Source organism: Mustelus asterias, chromosome 5, assembly GCF_964213995.1.
Source record: "Mustelus asterias chromosome 5, sMusAst1.hap1.1, whole genome shotgun sequence".
NCBI lineage: Eukaryota > Metazoa > Chordata > Chondrichthyes > Carcharhiniformes > Triakidae > Mustelus > Mustelus asterias.
Window position 1 is genome coordinate 86,340,893 of NC_135805.1, and position 18,749 is coordinate 86,359,641.

The following is an 18,749-nucleotide window of genomic DNA, read 5'->3' on the forward strand; positions in this document are numbered from 1 at the left end:
TTCATCTGCAGAAAATTGCGTCTTCAAATATGTATCTTTTTCTGTTGTGGTTACATTTGTAAAAATGAAGAGAAAACATGAGCATTAGTTTCTCATATGTGTGGGGGTTGGTGACATAGTGATAATGTCACTGGACTAATAATCCAGGGACTCAGTTAACACTCCAGTGACATGGGTTCAAATCCCCACTATGGCAGCTGGTAGAATTTAAATTTAAGGAATAAATCTGGAATTGAAAGCTCACGTCAGTAATGGTGACCATGAAACTATCATTGATTTTCATCAAAAACCCACCTGGTTCACTAATATCCTTTAGAGAAGGAAATCTGCCGCCCTTATAAAAGCAAATTACTGCGGATGCTGGAATCTGAAACCAAAAGAGAAAATGCTGGAAAATCTCAGCAGGTCTGGCAGCATCTGTAATTCTAACACTAAGAGAGAAATGGAAAGCAATGAAGGTGGAAAGGGGAGGGAGAGACATACGGAAATCCTGTCGGAGAGAAGAGCAGTACTTTTTCAGGGTAGGCATTCCTGGAAGAGAAATGACAGTGAGTTAAAGAACAAAGAAAATTACAGCATAAGAACAGGTCCTTCGGCCTTCCAAGCCTGCACCGACCATGCTGCCCGACTTAACTAAAACCCCCTACCCTTCCGGGGACCATATCCCTCTATTCCCATCCTATTCATGTACTTGTCAAGACGCCCCTTAAAAGTCACTACCGGATCCGCTTCCACTACCTCCCCCGGCAACAAATTCCAGGCACCCACTACTCTCTGTGTAAAGAATCACACCTTAAACCTATGTCCCCTAGTAATTGACTCCTCCACCCTGGCAAAAGCTTCTGACTATCCACTTTGTCCATGTCTCTCATAATCTTGTAGACTACTGTCAGGTCTCCCCTCAACCTCCGTCGCTCCAGTGAGAACAAACCAAGTTTCTCCAACCCCTCCTCATAGCTAATGCCCTCCATACCAGGCAACATCCTGGTAAATCTTTTCTGTACCCTCTCCAAAGCCTCCACATCCTTCTGGTAGTGTGGCGACCAGAATTGAACACTATATTCCAAGTGCGGCCTAACTAAGGTTCTATAAAGCTGCAACATGACTTGTCAACTTTTAAATTCAATACCCCAGCCGATGAAGGCAAGCATGCTGTATGCCTTCTTGACTCCCTTCTCCACCTGCATTGCCATTTTCAGTGGCCTGTATACCTGTACACCCAGATCCCTTTGCCTATCAGTACTCTTAAGGGTTCTGCTATTTACTGTATATTTCCTATCTGTATTAGACCTTCCAAAATGCATTGCCTCACATTTGTAAACACAGTGTCATACGATAAACAGTATGTCTCTTCCCCCCCCCCCCCCCCCCCTCCCGCCAATCTACCTTCACCGCCACTGCTTTCCATTTCTCTCTTAGTGGTGGAATTACAGATGCTGCTGCCCAATCTGCCATCCTCACCTGGTCTGGCCTACATGTGACTCCAGAGTCACAGCAAGATGGTTGACTCTCAACTGCCTTCTGAACAGGGGCAACTAGGGATGGGCAATAAATCCTGCCCACCCAGCGACGCCCATGTCCCATGAATGAATAGAAAAAAAAGAAAAGAACAAAAGTAAACACTCAGGAGCCAAGAGTCACCTTGGACTGAATCCAGGAAAAATTAATGAATACTTGGAGACAGTGTGCAGTATACCTGTGAAGTGGGTTTTATGATTGTATTAAAAGTAGAAGGGGCAAGTCCTGTTATGTAGCTTAAAGATAAGTTTCCTACAAAAGTAGTGTTTAATCAATAATGCTTTTAGTCTGTTACAGTAAAAGTCTTTAAAATGTGAAATCTTGTCATGTCATGCTTTCAACTGGAAGTTCAATTTTTTTTACAAGTTAACAGAAATGGTCTCCACAGAGATCCTAACAGCAGGATAGGCAAAATTAATGGAGCAATTAAGTGCTGATGGTGTAAATATAATAGAAACATAGAAAAACTACAGCACAAACAGGCCCTTCGGCCCCACAAGTTATGCTGAACATATCCCTACCTTCTAGGCCTACCTATAACCCTCCATCCTATTAAGTCCCATGTACTCATCCAGGAGTCTCTTAAAAGACCCGACTGAGTTTGCCTCCACCACCACTGACAGCAGCCGACCCTCTGTGTGAAAAACTTCCCCCTAACATTTCCCCTGTACCTACCCCCCAGCACCTTAAACCTGTGTCCTCTCGTAGCAGCCATTTCCACCCTGGGAAAACACCTCTGAGAGTCCACCCGATCTACGCCTCTCAACATCTTATATACCTCTATTAGGTCTCCTCTCATCCTACGTCTCTCCAAGGAGAAAAGACCGAGCTCCCTCAGCCTATCCTCATAAGGCATGCCACTCAATCCAGGCAACATCCTTGTAAATCTCCTCTGCACCCTTTCAATCATTTCCACATCCTTCCTGTAATGAGGCGACCAGAACTGAGCACAGTACTCCAAGTGGGGTCTGACGAGGGTCTTATATAGCTGCATCATGGTATAGCTGCAATGGTAGAGAATTGGTGAAGAGCGGAGTCTAATTTACTGCACAGTTACCAAGAATTTAAGTAAAGATGTCTGGCAATCAAGGTGGATGGATAAGAGAGCTCTAAGGGATTCAGTGAAGGAAAAAGTTTTACGTTCAAATTTATTTTTTAGTGTTCTATTTTTTGAAGTATCTTAGTTTGTAAGAAACACTTATGCACAAAGATTGATTTGACTCCTATTTCAGAAAACTCTGAATAAAATTATTTTGGGTATGTGACTTCAGACTAACCTGCATTGATTCAGATCCTGGACGTGTTGCTTTCTGTATTTGTGCTTGTGCATATTTTTGACTTCATATAAACTCCAACTTCAATAGTTAAGAACTTCTGTGCACCTGTTTCTTTCAGCTTGCTGCGAAACATTGCCGAAAACCTATTATTAATGCGGGAGATGGTGTCGGTGAGCACCCAACTCAGGCTTTGCTTGACATTTTCACCATTCGGGAGGAGCTGGGGACTGTGAATGGAATGACTGTAAGATGATTTTGTTGTGTATGTGTAATTACATTATGCCAGAAATCAGTGTCCAGGCCTGAGTAAGAACTAGATTTATTTCAACCTCCTTCAATCCAGTTCACATACTTTGGAACATAGATTATGGGTAGCACTGTTTGTTTGTACTATTTGCAGCCTGATCTTTTATCTTGATATTGCTAAATTGTCTTGTATTAAACTTATTCCAGATGTCTGTGACTACTGGTACGTTAATGTGAAACCAACATGCAGTCGTCTTATTTTTTTTGGTACAAATCCAATGCATGATGAACTGCAAGTAGACAAAGATGCCGTTACTTTGTCAAGTTATAGTTTAATGATTCCATTGATAAAAGCCCTGGAAACCTTTGAACATAGTGTTACCATATTATCCAGCATTATAAATAGTTACTGTTAATTGATTTCAATGTAATGTGCACATGTTGCATTAAGAATCTCCAGCTGTCTACTTTATCTTGCAGGCATTTGTTTTATCAATAATCCAATATTAGAAGGTTTTAGTGAATGTGCTATGTTTATATTGTCACTGGATCTTATCAGAGCACACTTTAATAAGGAGTGATTGAACTTGACATATGGGTAAATGATATCAGTCTGCGACTACATTTAAAGTACTTAAAGATTTAAGATCAACTTCTTGATGTAACAATTATTTTTACCAAATGCAATTTTGTGTAATAGATCACAATGGTTGGAGACCTGAAACATGGACGAACAGTACATTCACTGGCCTACCTTCTCACATTATACCGTGTTAATCTCCGATATGTTACTCCCAGAAACCTTCGAATGCCCCAAAATATCATACATTTTCTGGCATCCAGAGGAATCAAGCAGGTGAGCAATATGGACACAAACCTGAGTTTAATTTTGGGAGTTACTGACTTTAAGAAATAGTAGTGTTTAATAAATCCGTGTTCTGTATCCTGTAAGCATGTTCTGAGAACTGGGTTTTTATCCCTATAATTGAGAAAACATCAATACCTTAGTTTTGATTGAAAATGTCTTAAAGCACAGTGTTGCTGTTTGCTTTCCAATCTACATATTCATACACTTTTGCATACACAGGAAGAATTTGATAGTCTGGAAGATGCTTTGCCAGATACTGATGTGTTATACATGACTAGGATTCAGAAGGAAAGATTTGCCTCCGAGGAAGAATACGAAGCGGTAATGATTCAATGTATATGAAATAGAATCAAATGACTTTCTCCACTCATGCCCTCTTTGAAATTCGAAAGTAGAATTCCGCATGCATTTAATTTTTCTGCTTTTAGAACCAATTTATCTATTTAAAACCCCATATAATTGGCAATGGTAGCCTTGAGGTTGAGTTCATAGAGCGAATTTGGGATAATTACTTTGAACAATACATTCTTGAACCAACTGGGGAACAGGCTATTTTAGGCCTGGTAAAGTGTAATGCGATGGGATTAATTAGTGATCACAAAGTAACGACCCTGTCAGCAAGAGTGAACATGTCATGATCTCTCTGTCTCTCTCTTCAAGTACCATGCCCTAAGAGGATATTGGCACCCATGAACTTCCATGTGTTGGTCTTTGGGTGTGCTTGATTAGGTACTGCAAAGTTTTGCCATTTCCTTCTGCAGATTCTGTTGATCAGGAGACTCGCCTGCTCTCCCTGCCTGCCATAGGCTTATTAGAGAAGTTTATGCAGCTTTGATATTCAACCTGTTTGACTAGATTATGAATACACCTTCCTTGGCCATCAAGTCCTCGGGGGAATGATTCCAAAGCTCTGGCTCCAAGACGAGCACACTATCCACTGTGCTACAAAACAACCTGTGATCATAGGATAGAATTTCACATTTAGTTTGAGGGTGAGAAACTTGGCTCTAAAACTACTGTCTTAAATGAAGGCAATTATGAAGGTATGAAGACAAAGTTGGCTACAGTGGACTGGAAAGATAGGTTAAAGGGTAAGACAAAAGATGAGCAATGGCGGACATTTAAGGATATTTAAAAACATTCAACAAAAATTGTTCCACTGAGAAAGAAAGACTACAATAATTATGCACCATTCATGACTAACTAAGGACGTTAAGGATCTTATTAAATTGAAAGAAAATGTCTACAATTCTGTGAAGTTCACTGATGGGGCAGAAGATTGACAAAAGTTTAGAAACCAGCTAAGGATGACTAGAAGGAATATGGGGACAAGTTAGAATATGTGAGTAAACTAGCAAGAAAAATAAAACCAGACAATAAGGACTCATACAAATATATGAAAAGGAAGAGAGTAGCCAAAGTAAATGTGCCCTTGGAGGATGAAACTGGGAATTAATAATTGGAAACAAGAAAATGGAAGAGATTTTGAACAAGTATTTGGATTTGTCTTTATGGTAGAAAACGCAAAAAGCAAACCAAGAGTAGTGAAAAATCAAGGACCAAAAGAGAGGGAGGAACTTAAAACAATCACTATCACCAGAAAAAAAAATTACTAGGATCACTAATGGTACAGCACGCTGACAAGTACTCAGGACCTGTTGGCCTGCATCCGAAGATCTTAAAAGAAGTGGTTGCAGAGATAGTGGATGCATTGTTTGCAATGTTTCAAAATTCCCATGGCTCTTGAAAGGTCCCAGCGAATTGGAAAACTGCAAATGTTCAAGAGAATGGGAGATAGAAAGCAGGAAATAATAGGTCATTTCACCTATCACTGTCAGTGGAAAAATGCTGAAATCCATAATTAAGGAAGTAAGATTCATGCCACAACCATATTCAAGGCTGAGGTACAGAGATTTCTGGGAATTGAGGGCTATAGGGTGCAGGCAAGAAACTGGAGTTAAGGCCACAATCATGTCAGTCATGATCTTTTGAACGGCGCTGAACATGAATATTTCAGAAGTTTTTTTAATAGACTTACGGACGCAATCTTACTGGTCATTCACGCCATGCTCCCGCTGCAGCGAGGTTGGAGAATTTGGCGGCCAGCCAATCTCCATTCACTGCGGCAGGGTGGGAAAACCCTACCGGTGTGAACAGTGGTAAGATTCCGGCCAACATGTTTGAATTTTGAAAATTTGCTCTGTGGTTTGCTGCTATAAATGTCTACAGTGGTCAGGAGAACACAATTATTAAAAAATTTACTAGTCATCGTCTCTTCCCCCCCCCCCCCCCCCCCCCGCGCCATACCTCTGTCATTCATGAATTAATTGTGATTTTTTTGCCCCTACCTAAGTGTTTTGGACAGTTTATTCTCACTCCTCACATTATGACCAAAGGGAAGAAGAAGATGGTGGTTATGCATCCATTGCCACGAGTTAATGAAGTGAGGTAAGACAGATACGCGGTGTTTGTGTATACACATGTTCATTGAGAAAATTTGTATATGCCGATTGGTCATTGTCTGAAATTGATATTCAGAAATATTCCAAACTTAGTTTTCTTTTAAAGGTACATCAGATTGAAACTTACTTGTGAATATTTATAACATAAAGTGAGGGAGAGATTGTTGAAACTATTGTTTATCTCTTCCTCAATGCAATTGTAATACTGGATATATCATCGAGTTGGCTAACATAGAGGCAAGTGATTTCATTATGGGAAAAGGAGGAAAGCAGGAAGCTGGATAACCTCAGATTGCTCTTGCAAATGCTGTGGTTCGCTCTGGAGCAGTGTTGGAAGATACCTAAGGGCCTAGTAGTTCTATTTAAATTCTGGTATTCACAACTTTGATACAATCTATATGGACCTTTGTTTTAAGATGGATGTATGTATACCTTTATCCACTTAAGTTGATATTTTTTGTGTCTTTGGAGTACCACTTCCTTACTGATGGTCTATCTGTGGGGTTGTTTGGACAAGCATCTTCTCTTCCCTTCTGGTATGACTTTAGATTCCATATGTACATCAACAGCATCAGCTCTGTTATGATTCCTCTCCCTGCAGCATCCCCCACACTGCTGTTAACAACCTGTTTGCCCAACACCCAATCTCACTTATCAGACACGCAGGTCTGACAACAAATGCAGTCAAGGCCTTGAGAGAATGAAAAATTGGGTGTTGTCAACATATTACAGTCACTGTCCCAATGTTTGTTGGTGATGAGGCCAGAAGGTGATGTCTAGAAGAGGAAGAAGAGTTAGTAAAGAATATAACCTGGACAACTGAAAAAATAAGGTTGAGAGGAGTCAGAAAAGAAACCATTGCTCTGACCACAATTGAGTAAGAGTGAAACTAAGCAAAGGTAGTCTTCTCTGGATGGAAAGGCATTGGAGGATGATGGTTTGATAGATGAACAACTGCAGGGAGTATGAAGAAGATAATGTACCACAGTCACAGAGGATGTTATTTGTGAATTTGGTTGTTGTGGTGGTGGATAAAACCTGATTGGACGTATTCAAATAGTTGCAAAAATGTAGAAAAAAGTTTGGGAGGTGACAACATTTTAAGACTTTAGTGAGAAAGGGAGCTTGGAGATAAGGTAGGACAGGGGTTAAAGGTAGAATGTTTGAGAATGTGAGCAATGGTCATGGTTTTGAATGTGAGGGGTGCATTTATAATGTGATCTAACATACAGGTCTGAAGGAAAGTTAAATGAACATTGGTTCACTGGGGTCAAAGGGGCCTCATGGTCATGAGGGTGATAGGAGAGAAATGAGAGTAGTGTGGGTTCAGGGTTGAGCTTGGGGGATCCTGCAGGGAGGTTTAACATTGGGGTAAGGGAGCAGGAAAGCAACAGAAACAGCGAAATGATTGTCACAATTTGAGTGATAGATAAATCTATGAGCTGTTGCCAGTGGCTGAGGGTGAGAGGATGAGGGAAGGGGATTAAGGAGACCTTGGGTATGGAGAAAAGAAGCCAATCCTTGGTTTTGCTCAAAAATATTCCTGGAATAATGGGTGGTGTTGGCAGAGGAGAATGAGGCCCATTGGAGATCAGTATGAACCAGCTAGATCTTTGGTTAGTTGTGTGACAGACATGCTCAAATCCTTGCCCTTATTCATCATCTGTACTTGCAGCGAATATTGGAGCATATCAGAGGAATGGCCAGAATGGGAGAAATGACAATGGCATCAAAGATGGAGGAGAGGAAGTGGTGTAAATCATTAGATGCAGAAGTATCATGGTGGATGGAAGGCCAATGGTTAGGCAATTAGGAATTCGGGAGAGAGGTCTTTTCCAGAGCCACTGTAGAAGAAAATGGGTGATGAGACACACACAATTGGTTCAGAGATGCCTTGTTGGTAATTTGAGACGATGGGAACAGTGAGAGAAGACAGAGATGGCAAGGTTAAAAGGGCAATCTCTACAATTTTAATCTTCATAGTCTGGAAAGATTAGTAGTTAATAGTCTTGTAGCTTCTTGTTTAAAAGCACTCAGGGTGTCAATTTTTCTCTCTCCTTTCACGATCAGACCAGCCTACAAGGTTTGTGAGATGTTTACTGGTTACTGGGGCAGGCTAATATTGCTAAACATTTATAATCCTTGGAGAATTAACTTCAAAACAGCTTATTGTATTAGCTGTCTCATTTAAAAATAAAGTTCCCTTTATAGCTGTGCTCGTTTTACTTCCCCCCCCCCCCCCCCTCCCACCCAAAACTCTATTGTTCTGACCAGTGAATAAGGTCTCTGTTGTTTATAGTTGACCAACAATCAATGCATTTGACAAGTAGAGGAAAGAATCTTCTTTACATTTTGGTCAGATTTATCTTAACATATAATCCATTGGCGAAACTGAAATTTGTATTATTGTCAAATCTTTGCATAATGAAAAAAAATAAGTTAATCTTTGGTATACATTTTTATTTTGGACTTGGAACCGAATCAAGTTTAAAGTTACTATACTAATGCTTCTGCTCCTCTTCAGTGTGGAGGTGGATTCTGATCCTCGGGCAGCTTACTTCCGCCAGGCTGAAAATGGCATGTACGTGAGGATGGCTTTACTGGCAACAGTTCTGGGCAAGTTCTGAAAAGACAGACCAACACACAGGGCAAGAAAAGAAACAGCAATTAACAGCAAATTCAAAAATACTTCATAAAATTAGTGATAGCCTTTTTTTGCAACCATGGCTTTAAAGAGATGGCAATATTTGGGCTATCCCCCAGAGTATCATTTTAAAATTTCAAGATTTATGAGATGAATTTAGTTCCATGGATTTGATGCCTTAAGCTAGATGAAGTCTTTTTTAGCATAGTTTCTGATCTCTTGAGAAACACTCCTTGTTCACTGAGAACAGAAGGCTTTATGTATGGATATTATTGCTGCTTTATTACTTCATGAACTTGTTTTGCTAGACCAAGTCCTCAGCCTTTTCAGAAATACCCAGGCTTGTGATTTAGAGGTACAAGTGCCTTAGCCTCTAAAATTGATTATTCACGTCTTTGCAATTCTTCGAACATTCAGCAAACATTTTTCATCTGTCCAACACAAGTTATAATTTTGCATACTAATTCTTAAAACTGTAGTCACAGTTTGCAGTAACAGAAAACCGTTCCTTTCATTGGAAAAGATTAGAAAGCACAATTGTATCTTAAAATTGATTTATGGTGGCTAGAAACACAAGAATGGATGTTTGTGCTCATATCAAATTTTTTGGTTATTTGAATGGAAACATGCATGTCTATTTGATTTGCACCTGTTAAAATGGAGAAAATAGGAATTTGATATGCGTGTAAGTATACCGAAAAGAACTTCAAACTTTGGGGTGCGATCTTATCTGCCGTTCACACGCCATGCTCCCACTGCTGCGAGGTTGGAGAATTTGGCGGCCAGCCAAACCCCCGTTCACTACAGTGGGATGGGAAAATCCCGCTGGCGTGAACAGTGATAAGATTCCAGCCGTGGTGTTTTAAATTTCTCCCAACCAACACAACAATCTCCCTTTCCAAACTTCCACTTTCCAAATTCAATGCATTTCAAAATGAAGATCACTTTTACAGAATGTTCTGTATGATGTATTCAGTTTAGCAAACACTCAAGTGACAGCCCATTTAAAAAATACTTGTAGTTGCAGAAATTCTGGCAGTTTTGCCCTGGGTCTGTTCAGCTTCGGACTGCAGATTTGGTTTTGAGTGTTTTAAACTATAGACTAGGTGGCCCAAGAAACACCCGTGGAATGTTTGCTGTCCTATTGTACTAGAAGAGTTACCATCTTTTACAGACTGTTTACGACCTGGGAACCTCTTGGTCTGTTTGCTGCGCATTCCGAAGAATAAAATTGTTTGACTATGTTAAACTGAAAGTGAAGTTGATGACTGTGCCCCGAAATATTCTTTAGATACTACTGCCGATTGCTGCTGTCAAATCAAAAGTAAGATTTGCCAACACCAGGCAATTCAAGCTACTGTGAAGTTACAAATATACAGTTTCTGCAAGATTCCTAGTCAAGAAACAATGATGCATTTGAAGCTATTCCACCTAAACAGGATCATCTGGATATATTAAACCTTACAAAATGCTGATATGTTACAAGTGTTATTGATTGCTGGACATGTCTGAGTAAACTTCTGTTTATATTTCTATACAAGTCAGCTTGGTTCCAATCTCTAAGAACCACTACATTTTTCTGTTATGATTAATCACACAACCAGTAACATTGGCTTTGTAATCTGTTGAGCCTAATTGTGAACATTGTTTTTTGTTGAAAATTTTCTGTGACATTAACTGCTTGCTAATTTTTTTTAAATAAACTCTTCATATAGTGAACTTCAAACATTATTTAGCCTGATGTCAGTTTGATTTCCAGAACCTTTGCACGAATTAAAGCTTTAGTCTGAATAGTATGTGAACAGTTGGCAGTGCTTCCAATCTTCAGAAAGCTGGGGCTTAAGCCTGCTGAAGAGGAAGAAACGGGCGGGGGGTGGGGGAAATCGATGGGAGAACACAGTAATGACTGTTATCTCGGAGGGAAAATCTGACGAATCGTTTCTTATCAAGTAACTTTGATCTAATACTGTTTTATGGATGTTGATTTCCATTATAAATTGATAAAAGCAAAATACTGTGGATGCTGGAATCTGAAACAAAGACAGAAAATGCTAGAAAATCATGGGATGCTGTCAGACCTGCTGAGATTTTCCAGCATTTTCAGTTTTTGTTCCATTATAAACTGGTCTGATAAAAGCAAAATACTGCAGATGCTGGAAATCTGAATTTTTTTTTAAAAAGCTGGAAAAAAATCAGCATGCCGAGCAGTGGCTGTGAAAAGAGAAAGAGTTAATGTTTTCGCCCAGTATGAATGACACTCCCTTGGAACTGGTTTGATCCTGGTTTCATGAATGCTGTTTGATGTTTGCAGTTTATTGCCTTTCAAAAGAATCCTTTGCAATTTGAGTTCCTATCATTTCACAATCACGAATTCAGTCATCCAGCCCGTTTTGAAAGAGATCTAATTTGAACTAGATCTAATTCAAAAACAGAAAAATGCTGGAAAATCTCAGCAGGTCTGACAGCATCAGTGGAGAGACAATAGAACCAACATTGAGTGTCTAGGTGACCCTTCGTCAGAGCTAGATCTAATTTCCTTTTTGGGGACTCTCCAAGTCAGTTATGTATTTTTTTTTCCCTCTTCACATGTTATCGAATTTCCTTTAGAATGTAACTTGTGTGTGTCCTCCAACTTATCTCTCTTTCTCTCTCCCCCCCCCCCACCCCCAACACACACAATATGTATTGAGTGCATTCCAGATCACAGCAACTCCGTTTTTAAAATGTTTCCTTTTGCCAATCATAAATCTGTGTACTCTGGTCACTGATCTTTCTGCCACAGGAAACAGTTTCTCCTTATTTATTTACTCTTAACAAAACTGTTCATGAATTTAAATACCTCAATTAAATCCCAGGTTCTCTATTTTCTTCCATAAAACTGAAATCCTTCATTGCCTATGCCAGCAGGTTACAAACCCCACTGATGTTGCATGCGAAGGTGTCCCAAAACCCAGAAGGGTAACTTGGAACAATGTACAATCCAGTGAGGAACTGTCCAGTTGCTGTGTGAACAATTAATAAAGACTATTTATTAACTTGAAAGAAAAATGAAAATACAATAAGGACTATAATAGAACACCTAAGTCTATTGACCGTACACAATTACACGAACTATCCCTTAGACCCCAACTACGTACATTACCAGAAACGCTGATGCACTCCTTTTCCCAAACAAACATCCGATATTAAGTAACTCTATAAGCTAAATCCAGCAAATAATTACCACCTACAGGTTAAGGTGGCCACATTTCGGAAATAGTCTTCAGGTTCAGCAAAGGCAGAAAAAGACGACTACTTTCAGGAGATTATATCTGCAACTGCTGTAGTTCTGATGTTAGCTGTCTCCCACTTACTGTTCTACAGTAAACTATTTCTTTCCCTTTGATGTTATCCACCCTGTAGAGTCGGCTTTTGGCGGGTACATGTCAACTTTATCTCTCCACTTTGAAGTTACCCCTTCTGTAGCCCTATTTTCTCTAGTCACATCTATGAACACTTGTTTTTCCACTGATAGACTAGTTAGCATCTTAACATTTCTTCAAACCTCTGCCTCTAATCAACTCCCTATTAATGTTATTTTATCCATTGTTTCATTTTGTTTTTACTCTTAATTTTCTCCAATTCTTAATTCTTTCCCTTTTTAATGAAACATATTAATTTGGGAGACTATTTCATTTCTCAACCATTTCTGATTGGTTTTGCCTTATCAATTATTACAAACATTTAAAAGCATGCATGAAATATGCCCCAGTGTATTTCCTCCCAATGTTCTCAATAGTCTCTTTTCCCCTTGTGATAAAACATCTGCAATGACGTTTTCTCGATCAGCCACATGAATGATTTTTAAATTGAACTGTTGTCGTAACAAACTCCATCAAAATAACCTGGTGTTCCGACTTTGACATTTCTCCAGAAATTTTAGGGAATTAAGGTCCGTTTATGATTGTCTCCACTGGATTATTGGCAACATAAATCTCAATTATGCAATCCCAATATCAAACTTGAAGTCTCTTTTTCAATTGTAGAACACCTCTGGTGACAATTTCCTTCAGAAATATTCCACAGGCTTCTCAATTCCAAGTTCATCATGTTGAATCAACACTGCTCCCATACCAATATCACGAGCATCCACAACCAGTTTAAACTGTTTTATCATAATCTGATGCGGCTAACACTGACTTTGTTGTCAACACAGTTTCCAAATGTTGGAATGCAGTTTGGCAGTCCTTCATGCGGTTAAGTTTCTTGTCCTTCAATGGGTCAGTTAGTGGTGCTACCACACTGCTAAAGTTTGACACAAGCTTAGGATAAAATCCACTCGTGCTCAGATTTCTTATTTCTTGTAGGCTCCAGAAAATCCCAACTGGCCTGTATTTTCACATCTTGTGGTGCCATTTGATCATGTACCACTATATGTTCTAAATATGAAATTTGAGCTTTTTGCAAATTCTCTCTTTCCAAATCATGACGAGATTAGCCTCTTAAGCTTTCAAACAGTTCTTTTAAGTGTTGCAGAGGTTCTTCCCAACTTGGACTAAACATCACTAAATAGTCACTGCACAGTGACTTAGTCCTTGAATAACTTTAGTCATTGAAATTTTGTGGGCATGTTCTTCATCCCGAACGGCATAATGTTAAACTGAAAGTCCATTGGGTGTCATGAATGTGGAGACTTCCCTCAGACAAAAGGTACTTGTCAATAGCCCTTTAGCAGGCCTATTTTTGTAATGAATTTAACCGTCCAACTCTTTCAATGCAATCCTCCAACTGTGGTATATGAAACAAATCCCTCTTGGTGACAACATTAATTTTCTTGCAGCCCACACAAAGTCTTTGTGTTCCATCTGGCTTCATCGCCATTACAATAGGGGAACTCAAATCACTAGAACTAAATGCAATAATGTCATTTTGGAACCTATATTCAATTTTGTTCTGTATTTGTGATAATTTGGCTGGATTTAACCAATGTGGATGTTGCTTTATTGGAACTGCTTCCCCCACATCAACCTTCTGCATCGCTATCTCCATTCTATCTCATTTATTTCCACCGGTACATTTATAAAACTGCAGTAACTCTTCCAATTTGCCTTAGCTGTTATCTGGAAGTTAACTTAATCAGTTTAAATTTTTCAGTACTTCCTCATTATCCAAATAAATTAGAAGGAAGTCACTGTTAGAATTTAACCCTTCTTCTCCTTCATTAATATCAAGACCTCACGTTTGCCCTCATCTCTATTCCAATACCTCTTAAGCATGTTAATACGACACATTGAAATTTATGTTTCTCTGGAATGCGTACCAGATAATTTATTTTGCCCAATTTGATATGGTCCACTAAATCTAGCTTTTTGTGGTTCATCCCACACAGGTAATAGCACTCGCACTTTCTCCCTGCTACAAAACAGAGTGTTTTTCCATTAGCCATTGCTTTCATTCCCTGCTGCGCTATCTTTAAATTCTTCCTTGTCACCTCACAAGCCCCATTCAGTCAGAGTCATAGGGTCGTGTAGCACAGAAAAGGCCCTTTGGCCCATCGAGTCTGCACCAACAATAACTAGCACGAAAGGCGCGCTCACCCCATTTTCCAGCACTTGTCCCATATCCTTGAATGTTATGATGTTTCAAATGTTCACCGAAATACTTTTTAAAGGTTGTGAGGTTATCGGTCTCCACTTCCTTCCCAGGCAGTGCATTCCAGATCCCCACCACAATCTTGAGTAAAATGAATTTTTTCCTCAAATCCCCTCTGAATCTCCTGTCCCTTGCCCTAAAACTATGCCCTCTCATGATTGACCCCCTCAACCAAGGGGAACAGCTGCATCCTATTCATCCTGTCCATATCCCTCATAACCTTGTACATCTCAATCATGTCCCTCTTCTGCCTTTTCTGTTCTAAAGAAAACAATCCAAGCCTATACAATCCCTCCTTATTGCTCAAATGCTCCATCCCAGGCAACATCCTGATGAATCTCCTCTATAACTCTAGTCTTTCTCTGAAATTCAATACACAGTCGTTGATTTATTTAATAGCCTTTCTTGGATTAATTTCAGTGGTCCTCTAACTCCATGTCCATAGACCAATTCAAAAAGACAAAGTCCAATTCTCCCATCATGACCCACAACTTTTCTGGCAGGTCCAATCGAGAGAATCACGTGTCGGCCATTTTGTGGGATTTGCGCATGTGTCAGGAATGCATGCGTGCCTCTCACAGCCGGAGAACAGTCGCAGTCGAGACCGCACTGGAAATCGGTGGGAAGAGTTAAGTCATTGAATCTTTTTTAAAATGTATTTTGCATGCGATTATTGGGCCCGGCACGGAACTTGCCGGGCCCGATAGCATATATCATTCCGCCAGGAGTACTTCATTCCAGCGGGGTTTAGAGTAGCTCCCCACATTCAGGGAGCTAGCGGGAGACCCCGCTGGAGTGAATGGGGGACAATCGGGCCCCCCCCCCCTGGGGGTTGGGTGGCGGGCGGGATGGTGCTCCCAAGGGGCAAAGTGCCAATGCCCAGGGGGCACCTTGGCACTCCAGTGGGCATGGGGCAGTGCCAACTGTGGGTGGAGCCTAGGGGGCGATTGGTGGTGGTGGGGGGTCCCGCTGCCACTCTGCATTGAGATCGGTCTGGGCTGGAGGGAGGGCAGTGATTGGGGTGGGCTGGGGGAGGTGGTCTGCTTCCCGGGGGAGGGAAGGGGGGGATTGCCACTGCTGGGGGGGGTGCTGGACATCGGGGTGCTCCAGGGCAGGGGGGTTGGTCGGGGCTGGCCCAGGAATTGTTGTGGGGGCCGCGATCAGGCGGTGGGGGGGGGGGGTCTGGAGGGGCAGCACTGGGGGTGGCCAGTGATTGAGCTGGCCAGCTAACGGGGAGACTGACAGATCGGGACCACTGTGCATGCACAGAGTTCCAGAACTATCAGACTCTGGCGTGAATAGTTCCACTCCCCCAACCCCCCCTCGGGTTTTTTAATGAGATTCCCGATTGTGACCTCTGCAGTGCACAGAATGGGGAGATTCAGGTCTGAAGCTACACTGAAAAAGCAGTCATGATCTGGAACAGTTTTCCCACCAATTCAGCACTTTTGGGAGAATCGCCCCCTAAATCTTGTAGAATCATTTGGTGCATCCCTAATGACAAATAATAATGGAATCCCTTCATCCCAATCATGAGGGTAATCTTGACTATATACTCTCATCATTGTTTTCAAAATTTGATGCCTCCTCTCTCATTCTGAATGATATGCTGTTGATTTATATTGTTTTATTTCCAGCCTATTCATGACCTCTTTAAACAATCCTGACATAAAATCTGACCCTTGATCTGATTGTATCTCTTTCGGTAAGCCATATCTAGTAAAGAAACAGAAACTAGAAGTAGGAGTAGGCCATTCAACCCTTTGAGCCTGCTCCACCATTCATTATGATCATGACTGATCATCAGATTCAATATTCTGATTCCCCATTCCCCCATATCTCTTGATTCCTTTAGCCCCAAGAGCCATATCTAATTTCGTCCTGAAATCTCACGTTTTGGCCTTCTGTGGTAGTGAATTTCTCACACTCATCACTCTCTGGGCGAAGAAATTTCTCCTCGAACTTGGTTAATTCCTTTCCACTCTCTTGGCTGTAATGTTTCTTTATGGTATGGCTTCAGGAAATCTGGTGGATATTTTCATAATAGTCAACAAATATTGATATCCAGTTCACATTTTCAACAATCGTCCCACAAGGCTGACTAAAACTTTTGTAAAAGGTTCTTTAAAAGCTGGAATAGGGATCAAAGGTGCTGGATTTATTGCAGCTTGTGGTTTCCCTATTACTTAACATGTGTAACATGTTTGACAAAATTTAACTGCATCTTTATGTACACCCAACTAGCGAAACTGTTTCTGTATCTTTGCTTGTGTTTTCTTTATTCCTAGATGTCCCCCTACTGAAATTTTGAGAGCTATCTTTAGAATCTCCTTCCTATACTCAGGAGGTAATACAATTTGATGTATTTCTGCCCATGTGTCATCTGCAGTAACGTGTGGGATGTCATTTTCTCATTAATGTGATCCTTTACGTAATAACGTTCAGGAATACACTGTTCTCCAATTCCGAGCTAGCTGTTTAATAGATTTGTTTTAATTTGTAATCACTCTGCTGTAATTCCATCAATCTCTTTGAACTAAACATATTGGTATCTTTCCCCTCGTCTGTTCCATCCTCATTCAGCTTTACTACAGATCATGAGAGATAATATTTCACTTTTCCCATCCTGTGCTCTTAACTCCCCCGACTCTTGACTTAGCTTGTGTGCCTGTGATTTTGCTACTAAACAATAAGGACACATCCCAGGATGGTCTGTTAGCAGTTTTTCTGCAGCTGGATTTTCTACCGACTGTAACCACAGGCGTCACCACTGCTATCTGTGATTCAGCTATATCATTCCCTAGAATTAATTGAATCCCTGCAATGCACATGTTTCTATAGCCACTTCTCCCATCTTCAAGCTACTCAAGTTTATTTTCACCAGAGTAATTTTTCTTGTTTCACTGTGAATACTGCTAATCAGAACTACTTCCTTCAATATCCTTTCTGGACAAAAAATATCTTTATCCCACAATATTAGGGATTGACTCACTCCAGTATCTATCAGAATTTTAATAACTTTCCCCATTCCATTTTGTACACATGGAAACACTTACCCTTCATATACAAAATTCCTAAACACATCAGCTACCTGCTGGTCTCTCTGTCCCTGTACAATGTATGTACACATTTTCATCCCTATTGTTTGTTCTTCTCTGTTTATGAATCCTATCGGCTTCTCTTGTTCTCCAGTCTCTGATTTAATGGTTACTTAAGATTTCTAACTGTAACTGGCTTTCTGTTTAACCCCCAGCATGATGATTTGATGCGGCCCAGTTTATTACAATGAAAGAATTTAACTTTCCTCCTATCTCTCAATCCCTCAGCACCATCTTTTCTATTTTGAGGTGAGGTTTCCTTGGAATTTTCAACTACTCCCACTCTTGCTTGACCTTTTTCACACCTTTCTATTTCCTATCTTTCTCAGATTTAAAAGTATGTCAAAAACACAGGCTTTGACCTATGAACCCAAAGAATTATGCTTTTAAAAATCCTGGCCAAGAGCCCCCAATTTTTGTTAAGAACCCAGTTGATGTAACATGCAAAACCCAGAAGGGTAACTTGGAACACCGGTTCTTAGTGGTGTTTTTTGTTTGGTGTCATGAGCAATGATGTACAACCCCTCCAGTTATGTGAACAATTAATAAAGAATATTAAATTAAATGAATAATAAAAGCACAAGGAGGACTATAATACAATATGACACTTAAGTACACTGATGTCTATACACACACAATTTCACATGAAACTATTCCTTGGTCCCCAACTACCTTTTATCTGAACTTTTAGACACCCCTTTTCCCAAACAACATCCAATATTAAGTAACTCTGAGATAAATCCAGGAAATAATTACCACCTACAGGAAGGGTAAGACAACCACATCTGGAAAATAGCCTTCAGGTTCAGTAAAGGCAGAAAAAGGCTACTACTTTTGGGAGTCTATGGCCAAATCTTACCACTGTTCACGCTGGTGGGATTTTCCCATCCCGCTACAGTGAACGGAGATTTTGCTGACTGCCAAATTCTCCAACCTTGCTGCAGCGGGAGCATGGAGTGTACAGCAAGCAAGATCGCACCCGAATCGGCAACAGCTGCAGGTCTG

The 18,749-nt window shown here is 40.4% G+C and overlaps 1 protein-coding gene across 4 annotated transcripts in view; it reads left to right on the forward strand.

Moving 5' to 3' along the window:
- Positions 1 to 10,745, forward strand: part of cad (carbamoyl-phosphate synthetase 2, aspartate transcarbamylase, and dihydroorotase) — a 107,747-nt gene extending 97,002 nt beyond the window's left edge. For all 4 annotated transcript variants that reach the window (XM_078212959.1, XM_078212960.1, XM_078212961.1 and 1 more), the window contains 5 exons: positions 2,914 to 3,039; positions 3,742 to 3,897; positions 4,129 to 4,230; positions 6,263 to 6,357; positions 8,896 to 10,745. In XM_078212959.1, the coding sequence (XP_078069085.1) occupies positions 2,914 to 3,039; positions 3,742 to 3,897; positions 4,129 to 4,230; positions 6,263 to 6,357; positions 8,896 to 8,998 (582 nt within the window). In that variant the 3' untranslated portion in view covers positions 8,999 to 10,745. The remainder of the gene's footprint in view (positions 1 to 2,913; positions 3,040 to 3,741; positions 3,898 to 4,128; positions 4,231 to 6,262; positions 6,358 to 8,895) is intronic.
- Positions 10,746 to 18,749: the final 8,004 nt, after the last annotated feature.